At 46.2% G+C, this 22,481-nt stretch overlaps 1 protein-coding gene and 1 long non-coding RNA gene across 6 annotated transcripts in view; one reads left to right on the plus strand and one right to left on the minus strand.

The window, feature by feature from the left end:
* The window catches only part of CNST (consortin, connexin sorting protein), a 451,308-nt gene that overhangs the window by 161,524 nt on the left and 267,303 nt on the right, over nucleotides 1-22,481 (minus strand). For all 5 annotated transcript variants that reach the window (XM_063917791.1, XM_063917788.1, XM_063917790.1 and 2 more), the window contains 3 exons: nucleotides 22,156-22,270; nucleotides 4,583-4,604; nucleotides 3,698-3,746 (listed from right to left, as the gene is read on the minus strand). In XM_063917791.1, coding sequence (XP_063773861.1) covers nucleotides 3,698-3,746; nucleotides 4,583-4,604; nucleotides 22,156-22,270 — 186 coding nt within the window. The remainder of the gene's footprint in view (nucleotides 1-3,697; nucleotides 3,747-4,582; nucleotides 4,605-22,155; nucleotides 22,271-22,481) is intronic.
* The window catches only part of LOC134910122 (uncharacterized), a 177,180-nt gene that overhangs the window by 76,281 nt on the left and 78,418 nt on the right, over nucleotides 1-22,481 (plus strand). The window lies entirely within an intron of this gene.

Raw genomic sequence — 22,481 nt, forward strand, 5'->3', positions numbered from 1 at the left:
ACACGGTGAGATATTTTCTTACAATTTTGACTATATAGTCAAAATCGTAAGTTAAGTTAGTGCAGATTGCAAGGTGAAAGTCACCCTGCGATCCCAATGCAATACTGACGCGCGTTCGGCATCGCAAGCCTAGACAGACTGTGCAGGCAAGTAAATTTTGACTATCTCGTAGAAAAGATAATCATAATTGACACTTAGCCAAAATCGCACATAGTCAGTATCGCAAGCACACTCATTATATGCTGCCGATACCAACCTAGTCCCTATTGCACAGTGAGAATCGGGGTTAGATCCGGATACCCTGACTGCGAAGCAGAGCCATCATGACCGCCATGACCTTAGTGAAAATTCTTGGAACTGTGGTAAGACCGAAAGGTAATGCCTGGAATTGAAAATGTAGGTTGCCAATAGCAAACCGCAGGTATTGCTGATGCGACACTGCAATAGGAATATGCAGGTAAGCATCCCGTATATCCAGGGATACCACATAGTCCTTGGGCTCCAAAGCCAGAATAATAGAGCAAAACGTTTCCATACGGAATTTGGAAACTTTCACGTTTGTTCAAAGACTTGAGGTTGAGAATAGGCTCGGTTTCGGGACTAGGAACAGCGTGGAATAGTACCCCCTGCCTCTCTGCCACCAAATGGATAGTTTTTGCTTTTACCTAATCGAAAGGGATGTTTGTTGAACAAAAAACTGAGGAGGGGAACGTTTCTTGAAAAAGATGGCATATCCATGAGTGACGACTTCCCTTACCCAGGCGTCCAAAGTGCTCTGTAACCATGCCTGAGCAAACCGTAGAAGTCGGCCCCCCCACCCTTGGATCCCCCAGAGGGTGGTCCGCCCCGTCATGCAGCAGGCTTGTCTGTTTTGGAAGCAGGCTGACAGCTAGCCCAGGGACGTTTAGGTTTGGGCTTAGAGGTTTTGGAAGTGCAAGCCTGTTTCGGGTACGCCTGACCCTTTGCTTAACCTGGAGGTCGAAAGGAACAAAAGGAAGTATTCTTAGCCTTCGGAGCCGAAGGAGAAGTACTAGGCAGACATGCAGTCTTAGCTGAAGCTAAGTCAGCAACAATCTTGTTGAGATCTTCCCCAAAAAGAATGTTTCCCTTAAAAGGGATCACCTCCAAGGTCTTTTTAGAGTCCAGATCTACGGACCAGGACTGCAACCAGAGGATCTGGAGAGCCAGAATACACGTAGTAGATACTTTGTCCGCCAGGATACCTGCATCAGATGCCGCCTCCTGAATATAATGAGAGGCTGTAATAATGTATGAAAGACACTGTCTAGCATTATCAGGAAAATCAGACGTTAGTTCCACTTCAACTTCCTGAACCCATGTCTCTTTAGCCTTAGCAGCCCAAGAGGCCGCAATAGACGGCCTATGTACAGCTCCAGCAAGAGTGTAAATGGACTTCAAGCAACCCTCCACATGCTTATCCATCGGTTCCTTCAGTGAGGTGACGGTAGTGACAGGCAGAGCAGAGGACACCACCTGATGTGCGACTTGTGAATGTACCGGCGGAGGTGTTTCCCAATTTTTACTTAACTCTGCAGTGAGGGGATAACGTACTAGCATGAATGTCAACCAAGTGGTCAGAATGAGGTAAAACCAATTTAGTAACCGTTTAAACTTATTTGGTTTCTTAGAGGTAGCTGGAGGCTCTTTGTCATCATCGATTTGAAGAATCAGCCTGATAGCCTCCAAGAGGTCAGGAACATCCACTTGTGTCAGAGATTCCCCATCAGAAGCCTCCAAGAGGTCAGGAACATCCACTTGTGTCAGAGATTCCCCATCAGAAGCATCTGCATCAGTGTCTGAAGGGTCAAACATGTGTGGATTGTGAGGAAGTAATGGCCTGTTTAGATGACCCCTGGGTCTTACACGGACGAGACTCAGGATTTTGCAAAGCCAGAGACTGATTTAATTGCTGTAACTGAGAGGACAGAGTATCTGCCCATGGTGGATTAACTGCAGGGACAATATGTGGCTGTAATGGCACAGGAGGTCACATAGGGGGCGCAAGCCTAGTTACTAGCGTAGTCAGTAAATTAGAGAAAGCAGCCCAAGGTGGGTCTTAATTTGCTCCCGTTACTGCAGACTGACCATGGGGTATAGAACCCCCAGTACCTGAACCCTCAGCTGCTATGTTTTCCTCAGAGTAATCCGTGGCATCAGCACTGCATGATCAGCCATATATCGACCACCCTGTTTAGCAGACATTATATGTAAGCGTAACCTTAGGGTTTAACAGTACAATATAAGCAGTCAAATTACCTGACAAAAACCCCCTGTATAGTGTAACTGCAAAGCAGAGCACAAACAGAGGATTTAAGAGGTATGTGGTGACTGTAAAACACAGAGAAAAATACCAAAGTAGTCTATCCTGTGAAACACTATATATATGAGGACCCTGGCGCACTTAGCCCCCCTCAGGATACAGAATATAGGGATAGCAATATGTGTGGGATACACGAAATAGAGATCACACAGCAGCTATTGGCACACGCTCAGTCACATATACAATGCAGAAATTATTACCAACAATAAAACTGCACTGGACTACCAATACTAAGTACAAACAGTACCACTAAGTAAAGCTATATAGGTATATAGATATTACAATGCACAGTAAAGACTGGATGTATATCACAGGGTACTTGTACTAAATATCCCTGAATGTATGCACTTGTTCTTAACTAACACTGTCTAAATGACATGTAGAATACTTAAGTGTCCTGTAAATGTACAGTGCTGATGATGCAGGCGGCTTTACAGAGGAGGCATCACCCAGTAGTCCCAGAATCAGCTCAGCATGTAGTGATGGCGCCAAACGCCGACAGGGAGTGAGGGAGAGAGAGAAATATGCAACTCCAGGGCGGGAACATTTCACTAAATGGTGCCTGGGGCTGTAGGGAGGGGCTACAGGCCAGAGCCTTATCCCCCTGCTAGACTTCACCACCGGGTACTGCGTGCCTTGTAAAACAGATTAATAATGTAAGCCAACCTATGCCCTTGCCCTAGTGGGGTCCCTGTACTACCACAGTGCGCAGGATCGCGGTTTGCAGCGGGTCCCGTGTGGTGGACCCTCTTACCACCTCCCTTGGTGCAGCCATGCGATCCCGGAGAGCAGCGGCAGGTGTGTTTGTGCTAGGCAGCGCCGGAGCCCTCCGATGTAAGTACCCGGCAACCAGGGCGCGGGAGTAGACAGCGCCGCCGGGGGAGGTGATGGAGCTGCAGCATGAGAAGTCAGAATGGCATCTAGCACTGTGAGTGCCTCTGCTGCAGCCCTTGAAGTATTCTATTTCTTCTTATAAAAGCTCTTTTCAAGGCTGCTGGAGCAGCCCCCCTGTTAGTGACCTGCCTGCAGGGCACCAACTTACAAACTGAGCTCCTGTGCACGGAGGCGGGGTTATAGAGGAGGCGGCGTTGTGCATCCTGGGAACAGTCAAAGCATTTAGCCTGTTGGTGCCTCGGATCAAGATCCTACTCTACACCCCAATGTTATTCCCTGTGGAACCCCAATGTACCCCGCTGCAGAAATAGACAATTACATTCAAAGAGTCATTGGCAGACAACACGCTCTCAGTATTACTAAAGACTACTACATTCTGATACAGAATTAGAACATATGTACGATTACTACTACAAGTGTTTTTAGGATACCTTAAGAGAGTAGGAAAAATCACAAACATACCAGGACCTTCATGTACCTCAGTCCCACACGAATTCTCTGAAGCCGGTAACTAAAGGAAAAAAATGAAATGAAATGTAAAATGTATGCTCTACCCAAGATGTTATATGGTATGTTATGAAAACCATCTTAAGGATAGTTATCCACTAGTAGTTAAAAAAAAAACCCAACCCTGCACCTACTCCTTTGGTCATGCCCTCCCCTGACCACCTTCCAGTCAGATGGGTGAACATGAGTAAATGGAGCATTCCACATCTAAAGTAGGGGGGGGGGCACAGCCGGCAGCGGGGGTGGAGGCAGAGGCGGCACTGGGAGATGAGATCATCTCCGCGCCGCCTCTCCTTGTTGTAGTGAATGGGTCCCGGGTCGCATCGACCTGGGAGCCCGTTTACACTGCCATTGACCCGGTATTCAACCCGGAAATAACACTGCTTTATTCCCAGGTTGAATTGCCGGGTCAGGCGACTCTGGATTTTGGCTATGCCCCTTTCACACCGCACGCTGACCTGTGTCGACCTGGCAATATGCCAGTTCGATACTGGGTTATTTGTGCGGTGTGAAAGGGGTATTACAGGTGAACTGGGAGAGAGTGAGGTCAATATGACGTGCTTCTATGAAAAACACATTACACTGGTCCCACCCACACTCAATTTGTGTCATTCCCAGTGAGGGGTGGGGTTTACTGGTGCATTAAGCACAGCTCGGCCCCAGCCTCCAATCAGCTGCATCTCTCCTCTGGGTTTCTCCAGGAGAAGAGAGTGCAAAAGTAGGTAATTATGGGTTAGGATACATACATAATACTAGAGAAAATTAGCTGCAAACTGAAATATTAATAAAACAATACACAAAATAACACACTGAGCATGATGTTATTAGTATTAGGCTTACCTTCCACTCGGAGATCTGAGGACTTGGAGGGGAGGAGTGGGAAAAGAAACACACAATCAGCATTGTATTTAGAAATCTAAGCTATTAACATTGCACAAAATTGGAACTTGTAGTATACGGGAACTTATATTACAGCCCAAGTCTCCTGCTCAAATTAGCAGTGCACTTAGTCCTCTATTAAAAAGTGGATACAAATTTCGTTACAAATTTGTTAAACAATAATTACACTTAACAGAAGCCAGGACAAACTTAAAAACACACACACACAAAAAAAAAAAATCGGATTTACCCCAATGCCCCGATACCACTTTATGCATCATGCTGGATTTGTCATGCAAATAGGGGAAAAACTATACAGGTTGAGTATCCCTTATCCAAAATTCAAAATCCCACATTTTTGGGTCCTGTATTACATAAATAATGATGCCAGCATGCATTCTGTCCACAACAGTGTTTTTCTTTTACAGTCCTCAGGTACGCCTAACAAAGCATGTTTTACAGATCTCAGTGTCACAAGAGAAATATTTAGCACCACCTAGGGATTGATTAAAATGTATATAATTAATACACCTACAGTACACACCAACCTGGCGATCTGGGAAACATGCACCGTTAGGTGACCCTGAGTACTGGAGGTAGGCAACACTTGTGTAGAACATAGGTATTTTTATAATTACTATATGAATGGTTACATTAATAGGACGTACTTCTGAAAGCTTAATATCACACATGAACATTGGATAATACATTTAACAGTATAAAGGCAGGGTATCACAAATTTATTGTAGTTTATTTGGAGAATAAATTATTTAAATGGTCACAATTAAAAGGTACTGATTTAGCTTACTGGTTGCAATCTGGAGATGTGGGGGATTCAAGAATATGAACAGAATAAATGCATCTAACACACACAGACAATGCTTGGTGTACAAATACTTGAATATTCAAAAGGGATGGTGAGTGAATACATGCTCAGAACTCCCATTCTAAAATGGTGCAATGGTATACTGCTGGATGGGTTCGGTTCCACTGAAAAGAGTGTCAGTAGTCTGCTGCTACAACTAGACAGAGATGGTACTCCTTGAGAGCAGATTGAGTTTCTGGCTCTTTATAAAGCCAAATAAAGTCAGGTAAAACACTGATCCATACTCCGTTTAGTATTAAGTCCATAGGTTTCTGTCTGAAACACAGTGTTGAATATACACCTCTACAGTTCATATATAGTATGAGTGGTTCACATCTATTTTCTCTAGCACCAATTATGCACTTGCCAATCTGCATTGAAAATATTCAGGTTTTTCATGTCAAAGACCATTTTGGAACCATACTACAATAGTACTATAATAGCCCTTCATGCGCTTTTTGGTACATCAGTACATTCGCTACATACAAGTGTAGTTTCAGCATCCACTTTCCTTTAAACGCTGTAATGGTATCACACTATGGTCTGTGCACATTCCTATATATTTGAAATTTAAATGGAAAATAGGCCCAGATTTACCAGCCTTGGAGAGTGATAAATAGCACGGTGATAAAGTACCAACCAATCAGCTCCTAACGGTCATTTTTCAAACACAGCAGGTAACATGGCAGTTAGGAGCTGATTGGTTGGTACTGTATCATTGTGCAATTTATTACTCTCCAAGACTTGTTTAATCTGGGCCAGAGTTTGCTTAGAGGCCAAGTAGAACATTCAGTAATGTTATTCCTGCTGTATTATTAGTTTCTGAGGAACATGTACATCCAGTAGAAGATGCGAGTAATCAGATACAGTATGTGTAACAATATAGTGTCCTTTTATTAACCACTTGGCCAACAATCTGTTACTTAAATGCTTGATGACCTAATATGTTATAATGCACAGTAGTATGATGAACTGATAGATAAATATTAAGAAATAAATCTAAGAAATAATCTAAAGCCTAACAAAAGTACAATGTAAGATTATAAACTTTTTCGCATTTCCTGTCATTTAATACTATTATGGCGTCACCCTGGGTCTGACCTTTTGCCAGTGATTCTCTGCTCCTGGTCCATTCATTCTCTGTCATGCGATGGAAGCCGCGGTGTGGGTGTGGGGTTCCACACTGGTGCTCCCACTGCACATGACAGAGACTGGACAGGTCACCGTAGATTATAAAGATCTTTATTAAATGGCTAATTACAATAAGTAGTTAAAGTAAAAAAACAAACAATGTAAGAACAGTCCCTATCGGCGCGCCAGGTCCCTAGAAATTCTGCTAACATCGGGCGTCTGTTATGCACCTAGGATGCATCATGAGACTCTGCTGATTAATTTGATATGCAACAATCTGTGAGCGACTGAGTCTCTGAATCTGCATATGAAGTGCTACGATGCAGCTGCAGTGGATGTGTTCTAAATCAACTTTCACTGTACTTCTCATATACACTCAGTAGCAGAGAAACATCTTCAGCAAAAAAAAATAAAAAAAAAAATAGCCGCCCGATGTAGAGGAGTTGCACTAGAACTGTCAGCTCCCTTGTGCCAGGCTTCTCCTGCTGCGTGGCATAATGAGGCTAGATCTGTAGCTATTCTGGGACAATAAAGCAACTGAAAAGTTAAAGCCATTACTACAGAGAATCCATTACGAGATAAAATTGCTCAAATGGAGAACTGCAGATAAAGGCTCATGGAAAGCAGGAAAATAATTCAGTTTGTACAGAAGTGTCCTCTCTCATCACTGCTGCAGTCAAGTTAAACAGCAATTCTAGTCATGCCTAGTCGTGAGTATATTTTTGCGAATAAGACGCACCAGCAGACTCTGCTGATTAAAATTATATGCAACTGTGGCTGTATCTGCATACAAAATGCTATGTTAGTGTTTTCCTGGAAAAAAGCCACTGACACTGTAACGTAGCGTTTCGCATACAGATACAGACATGTTATTTTAATCGCATAACGATGCTTATAAGACATTTTCAACAAGAAAAGATGCCAGAAGTAAGCAGAGTTGCACGGGAACTGCCAGCTCAGCCACACAAGTCATCTTGCAGTGCATGGCGCATTGAGGCTAGATGTATGAGGACACATCTGTAGCTTTTGTCCTACAAATACACAAAGAGGTTGTTTGTAATAAACTCTGCTTGCAACATTGTATATTTCATGAACTGCTTCTTGTTGTGTAAAGTAGTGGCCCATACACACGGTGAGATTTGGGCTATGCCCGATTCTCACTATGCGACAGGGGCTAGACCGGGACATAGTCAGTATCACAAGCACATAATGAGTGTGCCTGCAATACTGACTATGTGCGATTTTGGCTAAGGGTCAATTTTGACTCACTCTTCTATAGAGATAGTCAAAATTGACTTGCCTGCACAGTATATCTATTCTTGCGATTCCGACCGCGCGGGACCGCGCATCGGCATCGAATCGGGATCGCAAGGTGACTTTCACCTTGCGATCTGCACTAACTTTTCTTACGATTTTGACTATATAGTCAAAATCGTAAGAAAAAATCTCACCGTGTGTACAAACCATAAGGGTACTTCTACATTAAGGATGCATTTCTCTACGAACACTGCTGCATTTGTGAAAATGGAGGAGTGTCGCCATCGTATAATGGGAAGGAAGGGGCCAGGAATCTCTGTGGTAGTATGGAAATTTCCTGGCCTTGGCGACGTGCGGTACCTGTGCATAAATCAAATATTATACTTTAATATGTTTTTACATGCAGCAGTATATATTTTTAAAAGGGACAGTATATTGTGTGGCAATAGCTACGCCCATAGGTGGAATATGACATGCCACCTTCAATGGCGCAAGCTCACCTATAATCTCCCTGAAACTAGTTTTCAAAAGTAGGCAAGTATGTTGTGATCTCTATGCCAGCTCATTGGCCACGTTACTTGGGACTGTGGAAGGAGAAGTCGTGGATCACCCTGACAGCACACTGGTTAGTGACACTCATTCGTCACATGGCACGTACTCGAGCGCTCACGCTGGTAGGTAATGTGGTTTGGAATACTTGTCCATTCCACCATACGTAAACCAGACATTCTGTGGACCTATATTAAATGAAGGGCCTGGAGCTGGAGCTTCACCTGCCCCACAGTTAATCCTGCCGTGTGTGTTAAATATGTATGTATGTGTATATATATATATATATATATATATATATATATATATATATATTTATTATACACACATACACTGTATGTGTGTGTAAACTGTAAGCCTCCAACAAGATGGACATAATAGAAGGATGATTTTTAATTTCAGAAGTTTATTATTGTATTATATGCTTAGGTGGCCAGTTTATTAAAAATAAAATTAGAAACATCGGTCTAACAGTACAAATGTTTAGGTCTAAACAATGTTTTGTAACCAATGTTGAAAAACATAATTTAAAGAGGTTTTCTTTCGATATCACATCCCTACTGTATACACTACTTAGAATTCTACACAACAAGATCAGCCTCCCTATCATGCATCCAATTTAACTACTCCACTTTTCCTGCTTGTATTTTAAATGTATGCAGTTTACTGTCTTAATATACTCTGAAATTAAAGCACAGAACAAAAACAAAATAGAGATTCAAAAAAATAGAATTTTGTTAAAATGATTGTATCTACATTTTTGACTTAAATGCTGGGTACACACTAAGGGGGGAATTGATTCTGCAGAACTGATCAATTAGACCCGAATGTAGCTTTCTGGCTTTAGTTAGTGCACTGTTGCATACAAATGTTGTGGGTAGTGTCTGGGAGGTGGACTGAACTGAGCGCACAAAAATCTAACAAGTGGGTGTCTATTGGGAGTGATGCGGCCTGGTCATGCAGATGGCGGCCACATCTCAGGTACTTCCACAGAGACACTACACCTGACATTGGCAGGTGCAAGAGTTGATGGTAGATGTGATGGTGTGCAGATGGTGGTTTGTCTAGAACCACCGGCAATGCTACGGGAGTCTCAGGGCTTGTACATTCCGGTGCACAAGGTGGAGGGTTGAAACTAGCATTTGCATACTATCAACACCACGACTCCGGGAATGGGCTCTAGAGCAGACCCAGCAGCCCTATCTTTGAATCAGGCCCAGTGTTTTTCTATTAAAAGCATTGTCCTTTTAAAGTTCGGGCTTAAACAAAACAGAAAGCAGCAGCTTTTACAAGCAGTCATTCACAACATATACACACTGAGGAATTATCTTTTAGTCTACTCAACAACCTACAAAACAAAAAAACACATTTTGATTCATCAGCGGTCTATAACATCCTTTTCCAGTCTTCAGCAGTCCATTGGCAATGTGTTACGGCCCACGCAAACCCCTTCCCCTTTGCTGCAGGACTGCTGGACGTTCTGAACATATTACTTCTGCCCTGAAAAGGGCATATTTGAAATCTCTAAAATAATTTATGTATTGTATTTAAGTTTTCTCCTACGTCCTAGAGGATGCTGGGGACACTTCAAGAACCATGGGGTATAGACAGGATCCGCAGGAGACATGGGCACTTTAAGACTTTAAAAGGGGTGTGAACTGGCTCCTCCCTCTATGCCCCTCCTCCAGACTCCAGTTTAGAATCTGTGCCCAGTGAGACTGGATGCACACTGAGGAGCTCTCCTGAGTTTCTCTGAAAAAAGACTTTTGTTAGGTTTATTATTTTCAGGGAGACCTGCTGGCAACAGGCTCCCTGCATCGTGGGACTGAGGGGAGAGAAGCAGACCTACTTCTGTGAGTTTCAAGGCTCTGCTTCTTAGGCTACAGGACACCATTAGCTCCTGAGGGTCTGAACGCTAGGTACGCCTAGATCAGTGATGGCCAACCTTGACACTCCAGCTGTTGTTGAACGACACATCCCAGCATGCCCTGCTACAGTTTTGCTATTTGGCCATGCTGGGATGTGTAGTTCAACAACAGCTGGAGTGTCAAGGTTAGCCATCACTGGCCTAGATGCTCGTTCCCGGAGCCCGCCGTCACCCCCCTTACAGAGCCAGAAGTCAGGTGAGTAGAAGATCAGAAGACTTCAGTGATGGCTTTGAGGTAACGCACAGCGGCTGCGCTGTGCGCCATGCTCCCACACACAGCGGCACTACAGAGTGCAGGGCGCGGGGGGGCGCCCTGGGCAGCATAAAATCCTCTTTTTGAGAATGGCTATGTGGTATTTAAGTGACTAAATCCGGACCCCCGCCAATATAAATAATTTAAAAAATAGCGGGGCTGAAGCGCCCCATTAAGGGGGCGTGGCTTAGCCCTCACAGCTCTCATCAGCGCCATTTTATCTTCACAGAGCTGCAGAGACGCTGGTCTTTTCTCAACACTGCTGTATCAAGTAACAGGGTGCAAAACAGGGAGGGGGGCACAGTTAATTTGGTGCTGGATTAATGATATAAAAGCGCTAACAGGTCTGAGGCACTATATAAAAAGTTTCAGAAACGGTATAGGCACTGGGTGGTGAGCTGGCACACTCCATCTTTGTTTCTCTGACAGGCTTTACTGTGGGTCTGTCCCCTATATGCCCAGTGTGTTTTGTGGTGTCGGTACACGTGTGTCGGCATGTCTGAGGCTGAGCGCACTTCCCAGGAGGAGACTGGATTAAAGAAAAACGATTGTGGGAGTGACCCTGTCGGCACCGCAGGCGCCTGATTGGGTAAATGTTTTGAGTGCTTTGAATGCGAATGTGGCTCTATTAAATAAGAGACTGGATAAGTCTGAGTCTCAGACCCAGGCATAGAAGAAATCCGTGGAGGATGTGTTGTCACAAGTTCAGACCCCCTCGGGGTCACAAAAGCGTTAATTTACCCAGATAGCAGATACAGATACCGACACGGACTCTGACTCCAGTGTCGACTATAGTGATGCCAGATTAAATCCAAAACTGGCTAAAAGCATTCAGTACACGATTGTGGCGATAAAAGACGTGTTACATATCACGGAGGACCCTGCTGTTCCTGATACAAGGGTCTGTATGTTTAAAGGAAAGAAACCTGAGGTAACGTTCCCTCCCTCTCATGAACTGAACGCTCTTTTTGAAAAGGTTTGGGAAAATCCTGACAAGAAGTTTCAGATTCCCAAGAGAATTCCGGTGGCATATCCGTTCCCCTCTGGGGACAGGGAAAAGTGGGAGTCACCCCACCACTGTGGACAAAGCTCTATCACGACTGTCCAAAAAGGTGGCGCTTCCGTCTCCTGACACGGCAGCACTAAAGGAACCTGCGGATCGTAAGCAGGAAAATACATTGAAATCCATTTATGTCACTACGGGTACGCTACTCAGACCTGCAGTTGCTTCGGCGTGGGTGCGTAGCGCTATTGAAAAGTGGCCAGAAAACTTGTCATCTGAGTTAGATACCCTAGATAGGGATAACATTCTTTTGACACTGGGTCATATCAGGGATGCTGCAGCCTACCTTAAGGAAGCTGCGGGGGACATTGGCCTTTTGGGATCAAGGGCCAATGCTATGGCAGTCTCAGCTAGGAGAGCATTGTGGATTCATTAATGGAATGCTGATGCTGACTCTAAGAAGGCTATGGAGTCTCTGCCATATAAAGGTGGTGTCTTGTTTGGCGACGGCCTCGCTGACCTGGTATCTACGGCTACCGCGGGTAAGTCATCCTTTTTACCTTATGTTCCTGCACAACAAAAGAAAACGCACCACTATCAGATGCAGTCCTTTCGGACCAATAAATTCAAAAGGGGACGAGGGTCTTCCTTCCTTGCTTCTAGAGGAAGACGTAAGGGAAAAAGGTCACCGGCTGTGGCAGGTTCCCAAGAGCAGAAGTCCTCTCCGGCTTCTACCAAATCCACCGCATGACGCTGGGACTCCTCTGCGGGAGTCTGCACCAGTGGGGGCACGTCTCCGACTCTTCAGTCATTTCGGCCCTAGACCCATGGGTATTAGAAATAGTGTCCCAAGGGTACAAGCTGGAATTTCAAGACGTGCTCCCTCGACGATTTTTCAAATCAGCCTTACCAGTTTCTCTTCAGGACAGGGAGGTGGTATGCGGTGCTATACAAAAGCTATGTCAAAATCAAGTCATTGTCACGGTACCCCCGAAACAACAGGGAGAAGGCTTTTATTCGAGCCTGTTCGTGGTCCTAAAGCCGGACGGCTCAGTCAGACCAACTCTGAACATAAAATCCCTTAATTTCTATCTAAGAAAATTCAAAACCAAGATGGAGTCTCTCCGAGCAGTGATCTCCAGTCTGGAGGAGGGGATTTTATGGTGTCGGTCGACATAAAGGATGCCTACTTACACGTCCCCATATGTCCTCCACATCAGGCATACCTGAGGTTTGCCGTTCAGGATTGTCATTACCAATTTCAGACGTTGCCGTTTGGTCTGTCCACGGCTCCGAGGATTTTCACCAAAGTTATGGCGGAAAAGATGGTTCTCCTGCGCAAGCAAGGAGTCACAATTATCCCGTACTTGGATGATCAACTGATAAAAGCGAGGTCCAAGGAACAATTACTGCAGAGCATGACGCTCTCCCTGACAATTCTGCAACAACATGGTTGGCTCCTAAACTTGCCAAAATCACAGTTGGTTCCGACGACAAGGCTGTTCTTGGGTATGATTCTGGACACGGAATTACAGAAAGTTTTTCTTTCAGTGGAAAAGGCTCTGGAAATTCAGAACCTGGTCAAACAGATTCTGAAGCCAGCAAGAGTGTCGATTCATCAATGCACTCAGTTGTTAGGGAAGATGGTGGCGGCCTACGAGGCCATTCAGTTTGGCAGATTCCATGCCAGAGTGTTTCAGTGGGACCTGTTGGACAAATGGTCCGGATCCCATCTGCACATGCACCGACAGATAATCCTGTCTTCAAAGACCAGAATCTCACTCCAGTGGGGGCTGCACAGCTATCACCTCCTAGAGGGACGCAGATTCGGGATCCAGGACTGGATCCTGGTGACCATGGATGCGAGTCTCCGAGGCTGGGGTGCAGTCACACAGGGGGAAAATTTCCAGGGAAAATGGTCAAGCCAGGAAGCTTGTCTACACATAAACATTCTGGAATTAAGAGCCATTTACAACGGCCTTCTACAAGCGGAACATCTTCTTCGCCCGTCTTGATTCAGTCGTACAACATAACAGCAGTGGCGTAGGTAAACCGCCAAGGCGGAACGAAGAGCAGAGCAGCAATGGCAGAAGCCACAAAAGTTCTCCGCTGGCCGGAAAGGCATGTAAGCCATCCAGGAGAGTGGGGTCTTCATCAAGAGGTCTTTGCAGAAGTGACAAGTCGTTGGGGAATTCCTCAAATAGACATGATGGCGTCTCGCCTCAACAAGAAATTTCCGAGATATCGTTCCAGGTCGAGGGACCCTCAAGCAATAGCGGTGGACGCCCTAGTGACACCGTGGGTGTTTCAGTCGGTATGTGTGCTCCCTCCGATTCCACTCATTCCAAAAGTGATAAAGATCATAAGAAGAAGGGTTCATGCAATCCTCATTGTTCCAGACTGGCCAAGGAGGGCCTGGTATCCAGATCTTCAGGAATTGCTCATAGGAGATCCCTGGCCTCTTCCTCTACGAGAGAATCTGTTACAGCAGGGGCCGTGCGTGTACCAAGACTTGCCGCGGCTTCGTTTGACGGCTTGGAGGTTGAACGCAGGATCCTAGCCCGAAAGGGTATTCCCGGTTAAGTAATTTCCACACTGCTTCAGGCTAGAAAAGAGGTAACGGCGAAACATTATCACCGTATTTGGAGAAAATATGTGTCTTGGTGTGAATCCAAGGAGGCTCCTTCGGAAGAATTTCAGCTGGGCCGTTTTCTCCATTTTCTGCAAGCAGGGGTGGATGCGGGCCTAAAATTAGGCTCAATTAAAGTGCAAATTTCGGCCTTATCAATTTTCTTTCAAAAAGAATTGGCTTCCCTTCCGGAAGTTCAGACTTTCATGAAAGTCGTGCTGCACATCCAACCTCCCTTTGTGCCCCCGGTGGCACCATGGGATCTTAACGTGGTGTTGCAGTTCCTGCAATCTCATTGGTTTGAACCTTTACAGAAGGTAGAGTTGAAATCCGTCACTTGGAAAGTGATCATGCTGTTGGCCTTGGCCTCTGCAAGGCGGGTGTCTGAATTGGCGGCTTTGTCTCACAAAAGCCCCTATTTGATTTTCCATAAGGATAGGGCGGAGTTGAGAACTCGTCAGCAATTTCTGCCAAAAGTGGTGTCATTGTTTCACATGAACCAACCTATTGTGGTGCCAGTGGCTTCTGACGCCTTAGAGGAATCGAAGTCTCTTGATGTGGTTAGAGCTTTGAAAAATAAGAATTTACTCACCGGTAATTCTATTTCTCGTAGTCCGTAGTGGATGCTGGGGACTCCGTAAGGACCATGGGGAATAGACGGGCTCCGCAGGAGACTGGGCACACTATAAGAAAGATTTGGTACTACCTGGTGTGCACTGGCTCCTCCCTCTATGCCCCTCCTCCAGACCTCAGTTAGGATACTGTGCCCGGAAGAGCTGACACAATAAGGAAGGATTTTGAATCCCGGGTAATACTCATACCAGCCACACCAATCACACCGTATAACTCGTGATATTAAACCCAGTTAACAGTATGAAATAAAACTGAGCCTCTCAACAGATGGCTCAACAATAACCCTTTAGTTAGGCAATAACTATATACAAGTATTGCAGACAATCCGCACTTGGGATGGGCGCCCAGCATCCACTACGGACTACGAGAAATAGAATTACCGGTGAGTAAATTCTTATTTTCTCTGACGTCCTAGTGGATGCTGGGGACTCCGTAAGGACCATGGGGATTATACCAAAGCTCCCAAACGGGCGGGAGAGTGCGGATGACTCTGCAGCACCGAATGAGAGAACTCAAGGTCCTCCTCAGCCAGGGTATCAAATTTGTAGAATTTTGCAAACGTGTTTGCCCCTGACCAAGTTGCAGCTCGGCAAAGTTGTAAAGCCGAGACCCCTCGGGCAGCCGCCCAAGATGAGCCCACCTTCCTCGTGGAATGGGCTTTCACTGATTTAGGATGCGGCAATCCAGCAGCAGAATGCGCCAGCTGAATTGTGCTACAAATCCAGCGAGCAATAGTCTGCTTAGAAGCAGGAGCACCTATTTTGTTGGGTGCATACAGGATAAAAAGCGAGTCAGTTTTCCTGACTCCAGCCGTCCTGGAAACAAATTTTCAAGGCCCTGACTACGTCCAGTAACTTGGAATCCTCCAAGTCCCTAGTAGCCGCAGGCACCACAATAGGTTGGTTCAAGTGAAAAGCTGATACCACCTTAGGGAGAAACTGGGGACGAGTCCTCAATTCTGCCCTATCCATATGGAAAATCAGATAAGGGCTTTTACATGACAAAGCCGCCAATTCTGACACACGCCTGGCCGAAGCCAAGGCCAATAACATGACCACTTTCCACGTGAGATATTTCAGATCCACGGTTTTAAGTGGTTCAAACCAATGTGATTTTAGGAAACTCAACACCACATTGAGATCCCAAGGTGCCACAGGAGGCACAAAAGGGGGCTGAATATGAAGCACTCCCTTTACAAAAGTCTGAACTTCAGGCAGTGAAGCCAGTTCTTTCTGGAAGAAAATCGACAGAGCCGAAATCTGGACCTTAATGGAACCTAATTTTAGGCCCATAGTCACTCCTGACTGTAGGAAGTGCAGAAAACGACCCAGCTGAAATTCCTCTGTAGGGGCCTTCCTGGCCTCACACCACACAACATATTTTCGCCAAATGCGGTGATAATGGTTTGCGGTTACTTCTTTCCTGGCTTTTATCAGCGTAGGAATGACTTCCTCCGGAATGCCCTTTTCCTTTAGGATCCGGAATTCAACCGCCATGCCGTCAAACGCAGCCGCGGTAAGTCTTGGAACAGACAGGGCCCCTGCTGTAGCAGATCCTGTCTGAGCGGTAGAGGCCATGGGTCCTCTGATAACATTTCTTGAAGTTCCGGGTACCAAGCTCTTCTTGGCCAATCCGGAACCACGAGTATCGTTCTTACTCCTCGCCTTCTTATTATTCTCAGTACCTTTGGTATGAGAGGCAGAGGAGGGAACACATAAACCGACTGGTACACCCACGGTGTCACTAGAGCGTCCACAGCTATCGCCTGAGGGTCCCTTGACCTGGCGCAATATCTCTTTAGCTTTTTGTTGAGGCGGGACGCCATCATGTCCACCTGTGGCCTTTCCCAACGGTTTACCAACAGTAGGAAGACTTCTGGATGAAGTCCCCACTCTCCCGGGTGTAGGTCGTGTCTGCTGAGGAAGTCTGCTTCCCAGTTGTCCACTCCCGGAATGAAAACTGCTGACAGTGCTAGTACGTGATTTTCCGCCCATCGGAGAATCCTTGTGGCTTCTGCCATCGCCACCCTGCTTCTTGTGCCGCCCTGTCGGTTTACATGGGCGACTGCCGTGATGTTGTCTGATTGGATCAGAACCGGCTGGTTTTGAAGCAGGGGCCTTGCCTGACTTAGGGCATTGTAAATGGCCCTCAGTTCCAGAATGTTTATGTGTAGGGATGACTCCTGACTTGACCAAAGTCCCTGGAAATTTCTTCCCTGTGTGACTGCGCTCCAGCCCCGAAGGCTGGCATCCGTGGTCACCAGGACCCAGTCCTGTATGCCGAATCTGCGGCCCTCTAGAAGATGAGCACTCTGCAGCCACCACAGTAGAGACACCCTGGTCCTTGGAGACAGGGTTATCAGTTGATGCATCTGAAGATGCGATCCCGACCACTTGTCCAAGAGGTCCCACTGGAAGGTCCTTGCATGGAACCTGCCGAACGGAATTGCTTTGTATGAAGCCACCATTTTTCCCAGAACTCGTGTGCAGTGATGCACTGATACCCGTTTTGGTTTTAGGAGGTCTCTGACTAGAGATGACAGCTCCTTGGCTTTCTCCTGCGGGAGAAACACTTTTTTCTGTTCTGTGTCCAGAATCATCCCCAGGAACAGTAAGCGTGTGGAAGAAACCAGTTGTGACTTTGGAATGTTTAGAATCCAGCCATGCTGTTGTAGCACTTCCCGAGATAGTGCTACTCCGACCAGTAACTGCTCCCTGGACCTCGCCTTTATTAGGAGATCGTCCAAGTACGGGATAATTAAAACTCCCTTTTTTCGAAGGAGTATCATCATTTCTGCCATTACCTTGGTAAACACCCTCGGTGCCGTGGACAGTCCAAACTGTAGTGTCTGGAATTGGTAATGGCAATCCTGTACCACAAATCTGAGGTACTCCTGGTGAGGAAGGTAAATTGGGACATGCAGGTAAGCATCCTTGATGTCCAGGGATACCATGTAATCCCCCTCGTCCAGGCTTGCAATAACCGCCCAGGCTTGCAATAACCGCCCTGAGCGATTCCATCTTGAACTTGAATCTTTTTATGTATGTGTTCAAGGATTTCAAATTTAAAATGGGTCTCACCGAACCGTCCGGTTTCGGTACCACAAACAGTGTGGAATAGTAACCCCGTCCTTGTTGAAGTAGGGGTACTTTGACTATCACCTGCTGGGAATACAGCTTGTGAATTGCCTCTAGTACAGCCTCCCTGCCCGAGGGAGTTGTCGGTAAGGCCGATTTGAGGAAACGGCGGGGGGGGGGGGGGAGGCGCCTCGAATTCCAGCTTGTACCCCATAGATACTACTTGAAGGATCCAGGGATCCACCCGTGAGCAAACCCACTGATCGCTGAAATTTTTGAGGCGGCCCCCCACCGTACCTGGCTCCGCCTCTGGAGCCCCACAGTCATGCGGCGGATTTGGAAGAAGCGGGGGAGGACTTTTGTTCCTGGGAACCTGCTGCGTGGTGCAGCTTTTTTCCCCTTCCTCTGCCTCTAGACAGAAAGGACCCGCCTTTTCCCCGCCTGTTTTTCTGGGGTCGAAAGGACTGTACCTGATAATACGGCGCTTTCTTATGCTGTGAGGGGACATGGGGCAAAAATGCTGACTTCCCAGCTGTTGCTGTGGAAACAAGGTCTGAGAGACCATCCCCGAATAACTCCTCACCCTTATAAGGCAAAACTTCCATGTGCCTTTTAGAATCTGCATCCCCTGTCCACTGCCGAGTCCATAAGCCTCTCCTAGCAGAAATGGACAATGCACTTATTCTAGATGCCAGCCGGCAGATCTCCCTCTGTGCATCTCTCATGTACAAGACTGAGTCTTTTATATGCTCTACGGTTAGCAATATAGTGTCCCTGTCCAGGGTGTCAATATTTTCTGACAGGGAATCTGACCATGCACATCCACGCTGAAGCAATAGCTGGTCTCAGTATAACACCAGTGTGTGTATATATAGACTTTAGGATAGCCTCCTGCTTTCTATCAGCAGGTTCCTTTAGGGCGGCCGTATCCGGAGACGGTAGTGCCACCTTTTTAGACAAACGTGTGAGCGCTTTATCCACCCTAGGGGGAGTTTCCCAACGTGACCTATCCTCTGGCGAGAAAGGGAACGCCATTAGTAATTTTTTTGAAATCAACAATTTTTTATCAGGGAAAGCCCACGCTTCTTCAAACACTTCATTTAATTCTTCAGATGGGGGAAAAACTATTGGTAGTTTTTTCTCCCCAAACATAATACCCTTTTTTGAGGTACCTGGGTTTATATCAGAAATGTGTAAAACCTCTTTCATTGCCTCAATCATGCAACGAATGGCCCTAGTGGACATTAAATTTGACTCATCGTCGTCGACACTGGTATCAGTATCCGTGTCGACATCTGTGTCTGCCATCTGAGGTAGTGGGCGTTTTAGAGCCCCTGATGGCCTTTGAATTGCCTGGGCAGGCACGAGCTGAGAAGCCGGCTGTCCCGCATTTGGCATGTCGTCAAATTTTTTATGTAAGGAGTCGACACTTGCACGTAATTCCTTCCATAAGTCCATCCACTCAGGTGTCTGCCCCGCAGGGGGTGACATCACATTTATAGGCATCTGCTCCGCCTCCACACAAGTCTCCTCATCAAACATGTCGACACAGCCGTACCGACACACCGCACACACACACAGGGAATGCTCTTAAAGGAGACAAGACCCCACAAAAGCCCTTTGGGGAGACAGAGAGAGAGTATGCCAGCACACACCAGAGCGCTATATAATGCAGGGACTAACTGAATTATGTCCCCTATAGCTGCTATAATATTTACTGCGCCTCAAATTTGTGCCCCCCCTCTCTTTTTTACCCTTTTCTGTAGTGTAGACTGCAGGGGAGAGTCAGGGAGCTTCCTTCCAGCGGAACTGTGAGGGAGAAATGGCGCCAGTGTGCCGAGGGAGATGGCTCCGCCCCTTTTTCGGCTGACTTTTCTCCCGCTTTTTTCTGTATTCTGGCAGGGGTAATTACCACATATATAGCCTCTGGGGCTATATATTGTGGTTATTTTGCCAGCCAAGGTGATTTTATTGCTGCTCAGGGCGCCCCCCCCCAGCGCCCTGCACCCTCAGTGACCGGAGTGTGAAGTGTGTATGAGGAGCATTGGCGCACAGCTGCAGTGCTGTGCGCTACCTTGGTGAAGACTGAAGTCTTCTGCCGCCGATTTTCCGGACCATCTTCTTGCTTCTGGCTCTGTAAGGGGGACGGCGGCGCGGCTCCGGGAACGAACACCAAGGAGGGGTCCTGCGGTCGATCCCTCTGGAGCTAATGGTGTCCAGTAGCCTAAGAAGCCCAAGCAAGCTGCAAGCAGGTAGGTTCGCTTCTTCTCCCCTTAGTCCCTCGTTGCAGTGAGCCTGTTGCCAGCAGGTCTCACTGTAAAATAAAAAACCTAACATAAACTTTCTTTCTAGGAGCTCAGGAGAGCCCCTAGTGTGCATCCAGCTCGGCCGGGCACAGAAATCTAACTGAGGTCTGGAGGAGGGGCATAGAGGGAGCAGCCAGTGCACACCAGGTAGTACCAAATCTGTGTGCCCAGTCTCCTGCGGAGCCCGTCTATTCCCCATGGTCCTTACGGAGTCCCCAGCATCCACTAGGACGTCAGAGAAATTTATGTAGCCAGAACGGCTCAGATTAGGAATACGGAGGCTCTGTTTGTCCTGTATGATCCCAACAAGATTGGGGCTCCTGCTTCCAAGCAGACTATTGCACGCTGGATCTGTAATATGATTCGGCAGGCTCATTCTACGGCTGGATTGCCGTTACCGGAATCGGTGAAGGCCCATGCTACCAGAAAGGTGGGCCCATCCTGGGCGGCTGCCCGGGGGGTCTCGGCATTGCAGCTTTGCCGAGCAGCTACTTGGTCGGGTTCAAACACTTTTGCAAAGTTTTACAAGTTTGATACCCTGGCTAAGAAAGACCTCTTGTTTGGTCAATCGGTGCTGCAGAGTCATCCGCACTCTCCGGCCCGTTCTTGAGCTTTGGTATAAACCCCATGGTTCTTGAAGTGTCCCCAGCATCCTCTAGGATGTAGGAGAAAATAGGATTTTAATACCTACCGGTGAATCCTTTTCTCTTAGTCCGTAGAGGATGCTGGGCGCCCGTCCCAGTGCGTACCATATCTGCAGATATTGGTTATGGTTACACACGTGTTGTGTTGCGTTTATAGGCAGCCTATTGCGGTCATTATTCATGCCGTTGCAGGCGTTGGGTTGAATACCATGTTGTACGGCATGCTTGAGGTGTGAGCTGGTATGTGTCTCACCTTAATTTAAATCAAAATAAATCCTTTTTCCTCGAAATGTCCATCGCCCTGGGCACAGTTCCTATAACTGGAGTCTGGAGGAGGGGCATAGAGGGAGGAGCCAGTTTACACCCCTTTTAAAGTCTTAAAGTGCCTATGTCTCCTGCAGATCCCGTCTATACCCCATGGTTCTTGAAATGTCCCCAGCATCGTCTACGGACTAAGAGAAAAGAATTTACCGGTAGGTATTAAAATCCTATTTTTGTTTATCCTCAAGCAGTTTACCTCTCACCTTCGTACAATTTCAGGTTATTCACTGAACTTGAATTGCTTAAAATGTCATAGAAACTGGGAGCACGGGGTTATTCTAAGTGTAAATAATAAATCTCATGTCAAAATAGTCACACTCTCACCCCCTTAGATCTACCTCTGACCTGCACCTCCACCTCTTCCCAAGTAACCACTTCTCACTACCGCCTACAAGTCTTCTGCTGTGCCCCTACACACTTATGGAAAATCACTATCACAGTCAGTCATACTCTTCCTCTGCCTTTAAGTCTGTAGATCATGAAATCCCATCTCTCTATCAAAGCTTACCCTACTCTCACCTATATCACCCAACCTAAACCATCCTCACTACTGTCCCAATCGCTCAATCCTCTGACTTTGGCCCTCTTACAATTAGAATGTAAGCTCTCTCCTGGGCAGGGCCCACCATCTTTATTTTCCCTCTCTATCTTGTATGTCCCAGTATTATACGTATTTTCCATACTGTCCAGAACTGCAGAGCACTGTGGTCCCTTACAAATCTACAATAATAATAATGACAAGTTTACAGTATAGTAATATAAAACATTATGTAAAACACAATTTATCCCTGTATTATTATTTGCAGGCAGAAACTTCTGAGGTAAATTTTATACATAACACACATAATTTATAAAAATATAGGAGATTCTATAATAATTTTTCCTTCCAAAATTACATGTGATTACCCTGGGGGAATTATAAAATGTGTGAACACTTACTGTTGATGAGAGCCACATATACTGGAAAGTTTTTCTAGCTCTTGTCTGCTTAGCCCTTTCTCTGAGTTCTGGGGTGAAGATAACGACATAGACTTTGTGGTCTTCCATTTTGTTTCTACTCGATTGAAAGGGGGAGGGGGGGGAATACAACAAGATTTCAGTTCCATTTAAAAGCACAAATAATCTCTCTGAATAGCTGTATTTCCGATTGACATCTAACAGATCTAATAACTTGGGCATACGTAACTTTTTTATGAAAATTCCCAGTTTACAGAGTGTGCAATTCTAAATAAAATATATGCATCTAATTTCACAAAGGACTGTAT

Source organism: Pseudophryne corroboree, chromosome 4 (assembly GCF_028390025.1).
Source record: "Pseudophryne corroboree isolate aPseCor3 chromosome 4, aPseCor3.hap2, whole genome shotgun sequence".
In the NCBI taxonomy this organism is placed as follows: domain Eukaryota; kingdom Metazoa; phylum Chordata; class Amphibia; order Anura; family Myobatrachidae; genus Pseudophryne; species Pseudophryne corroboree.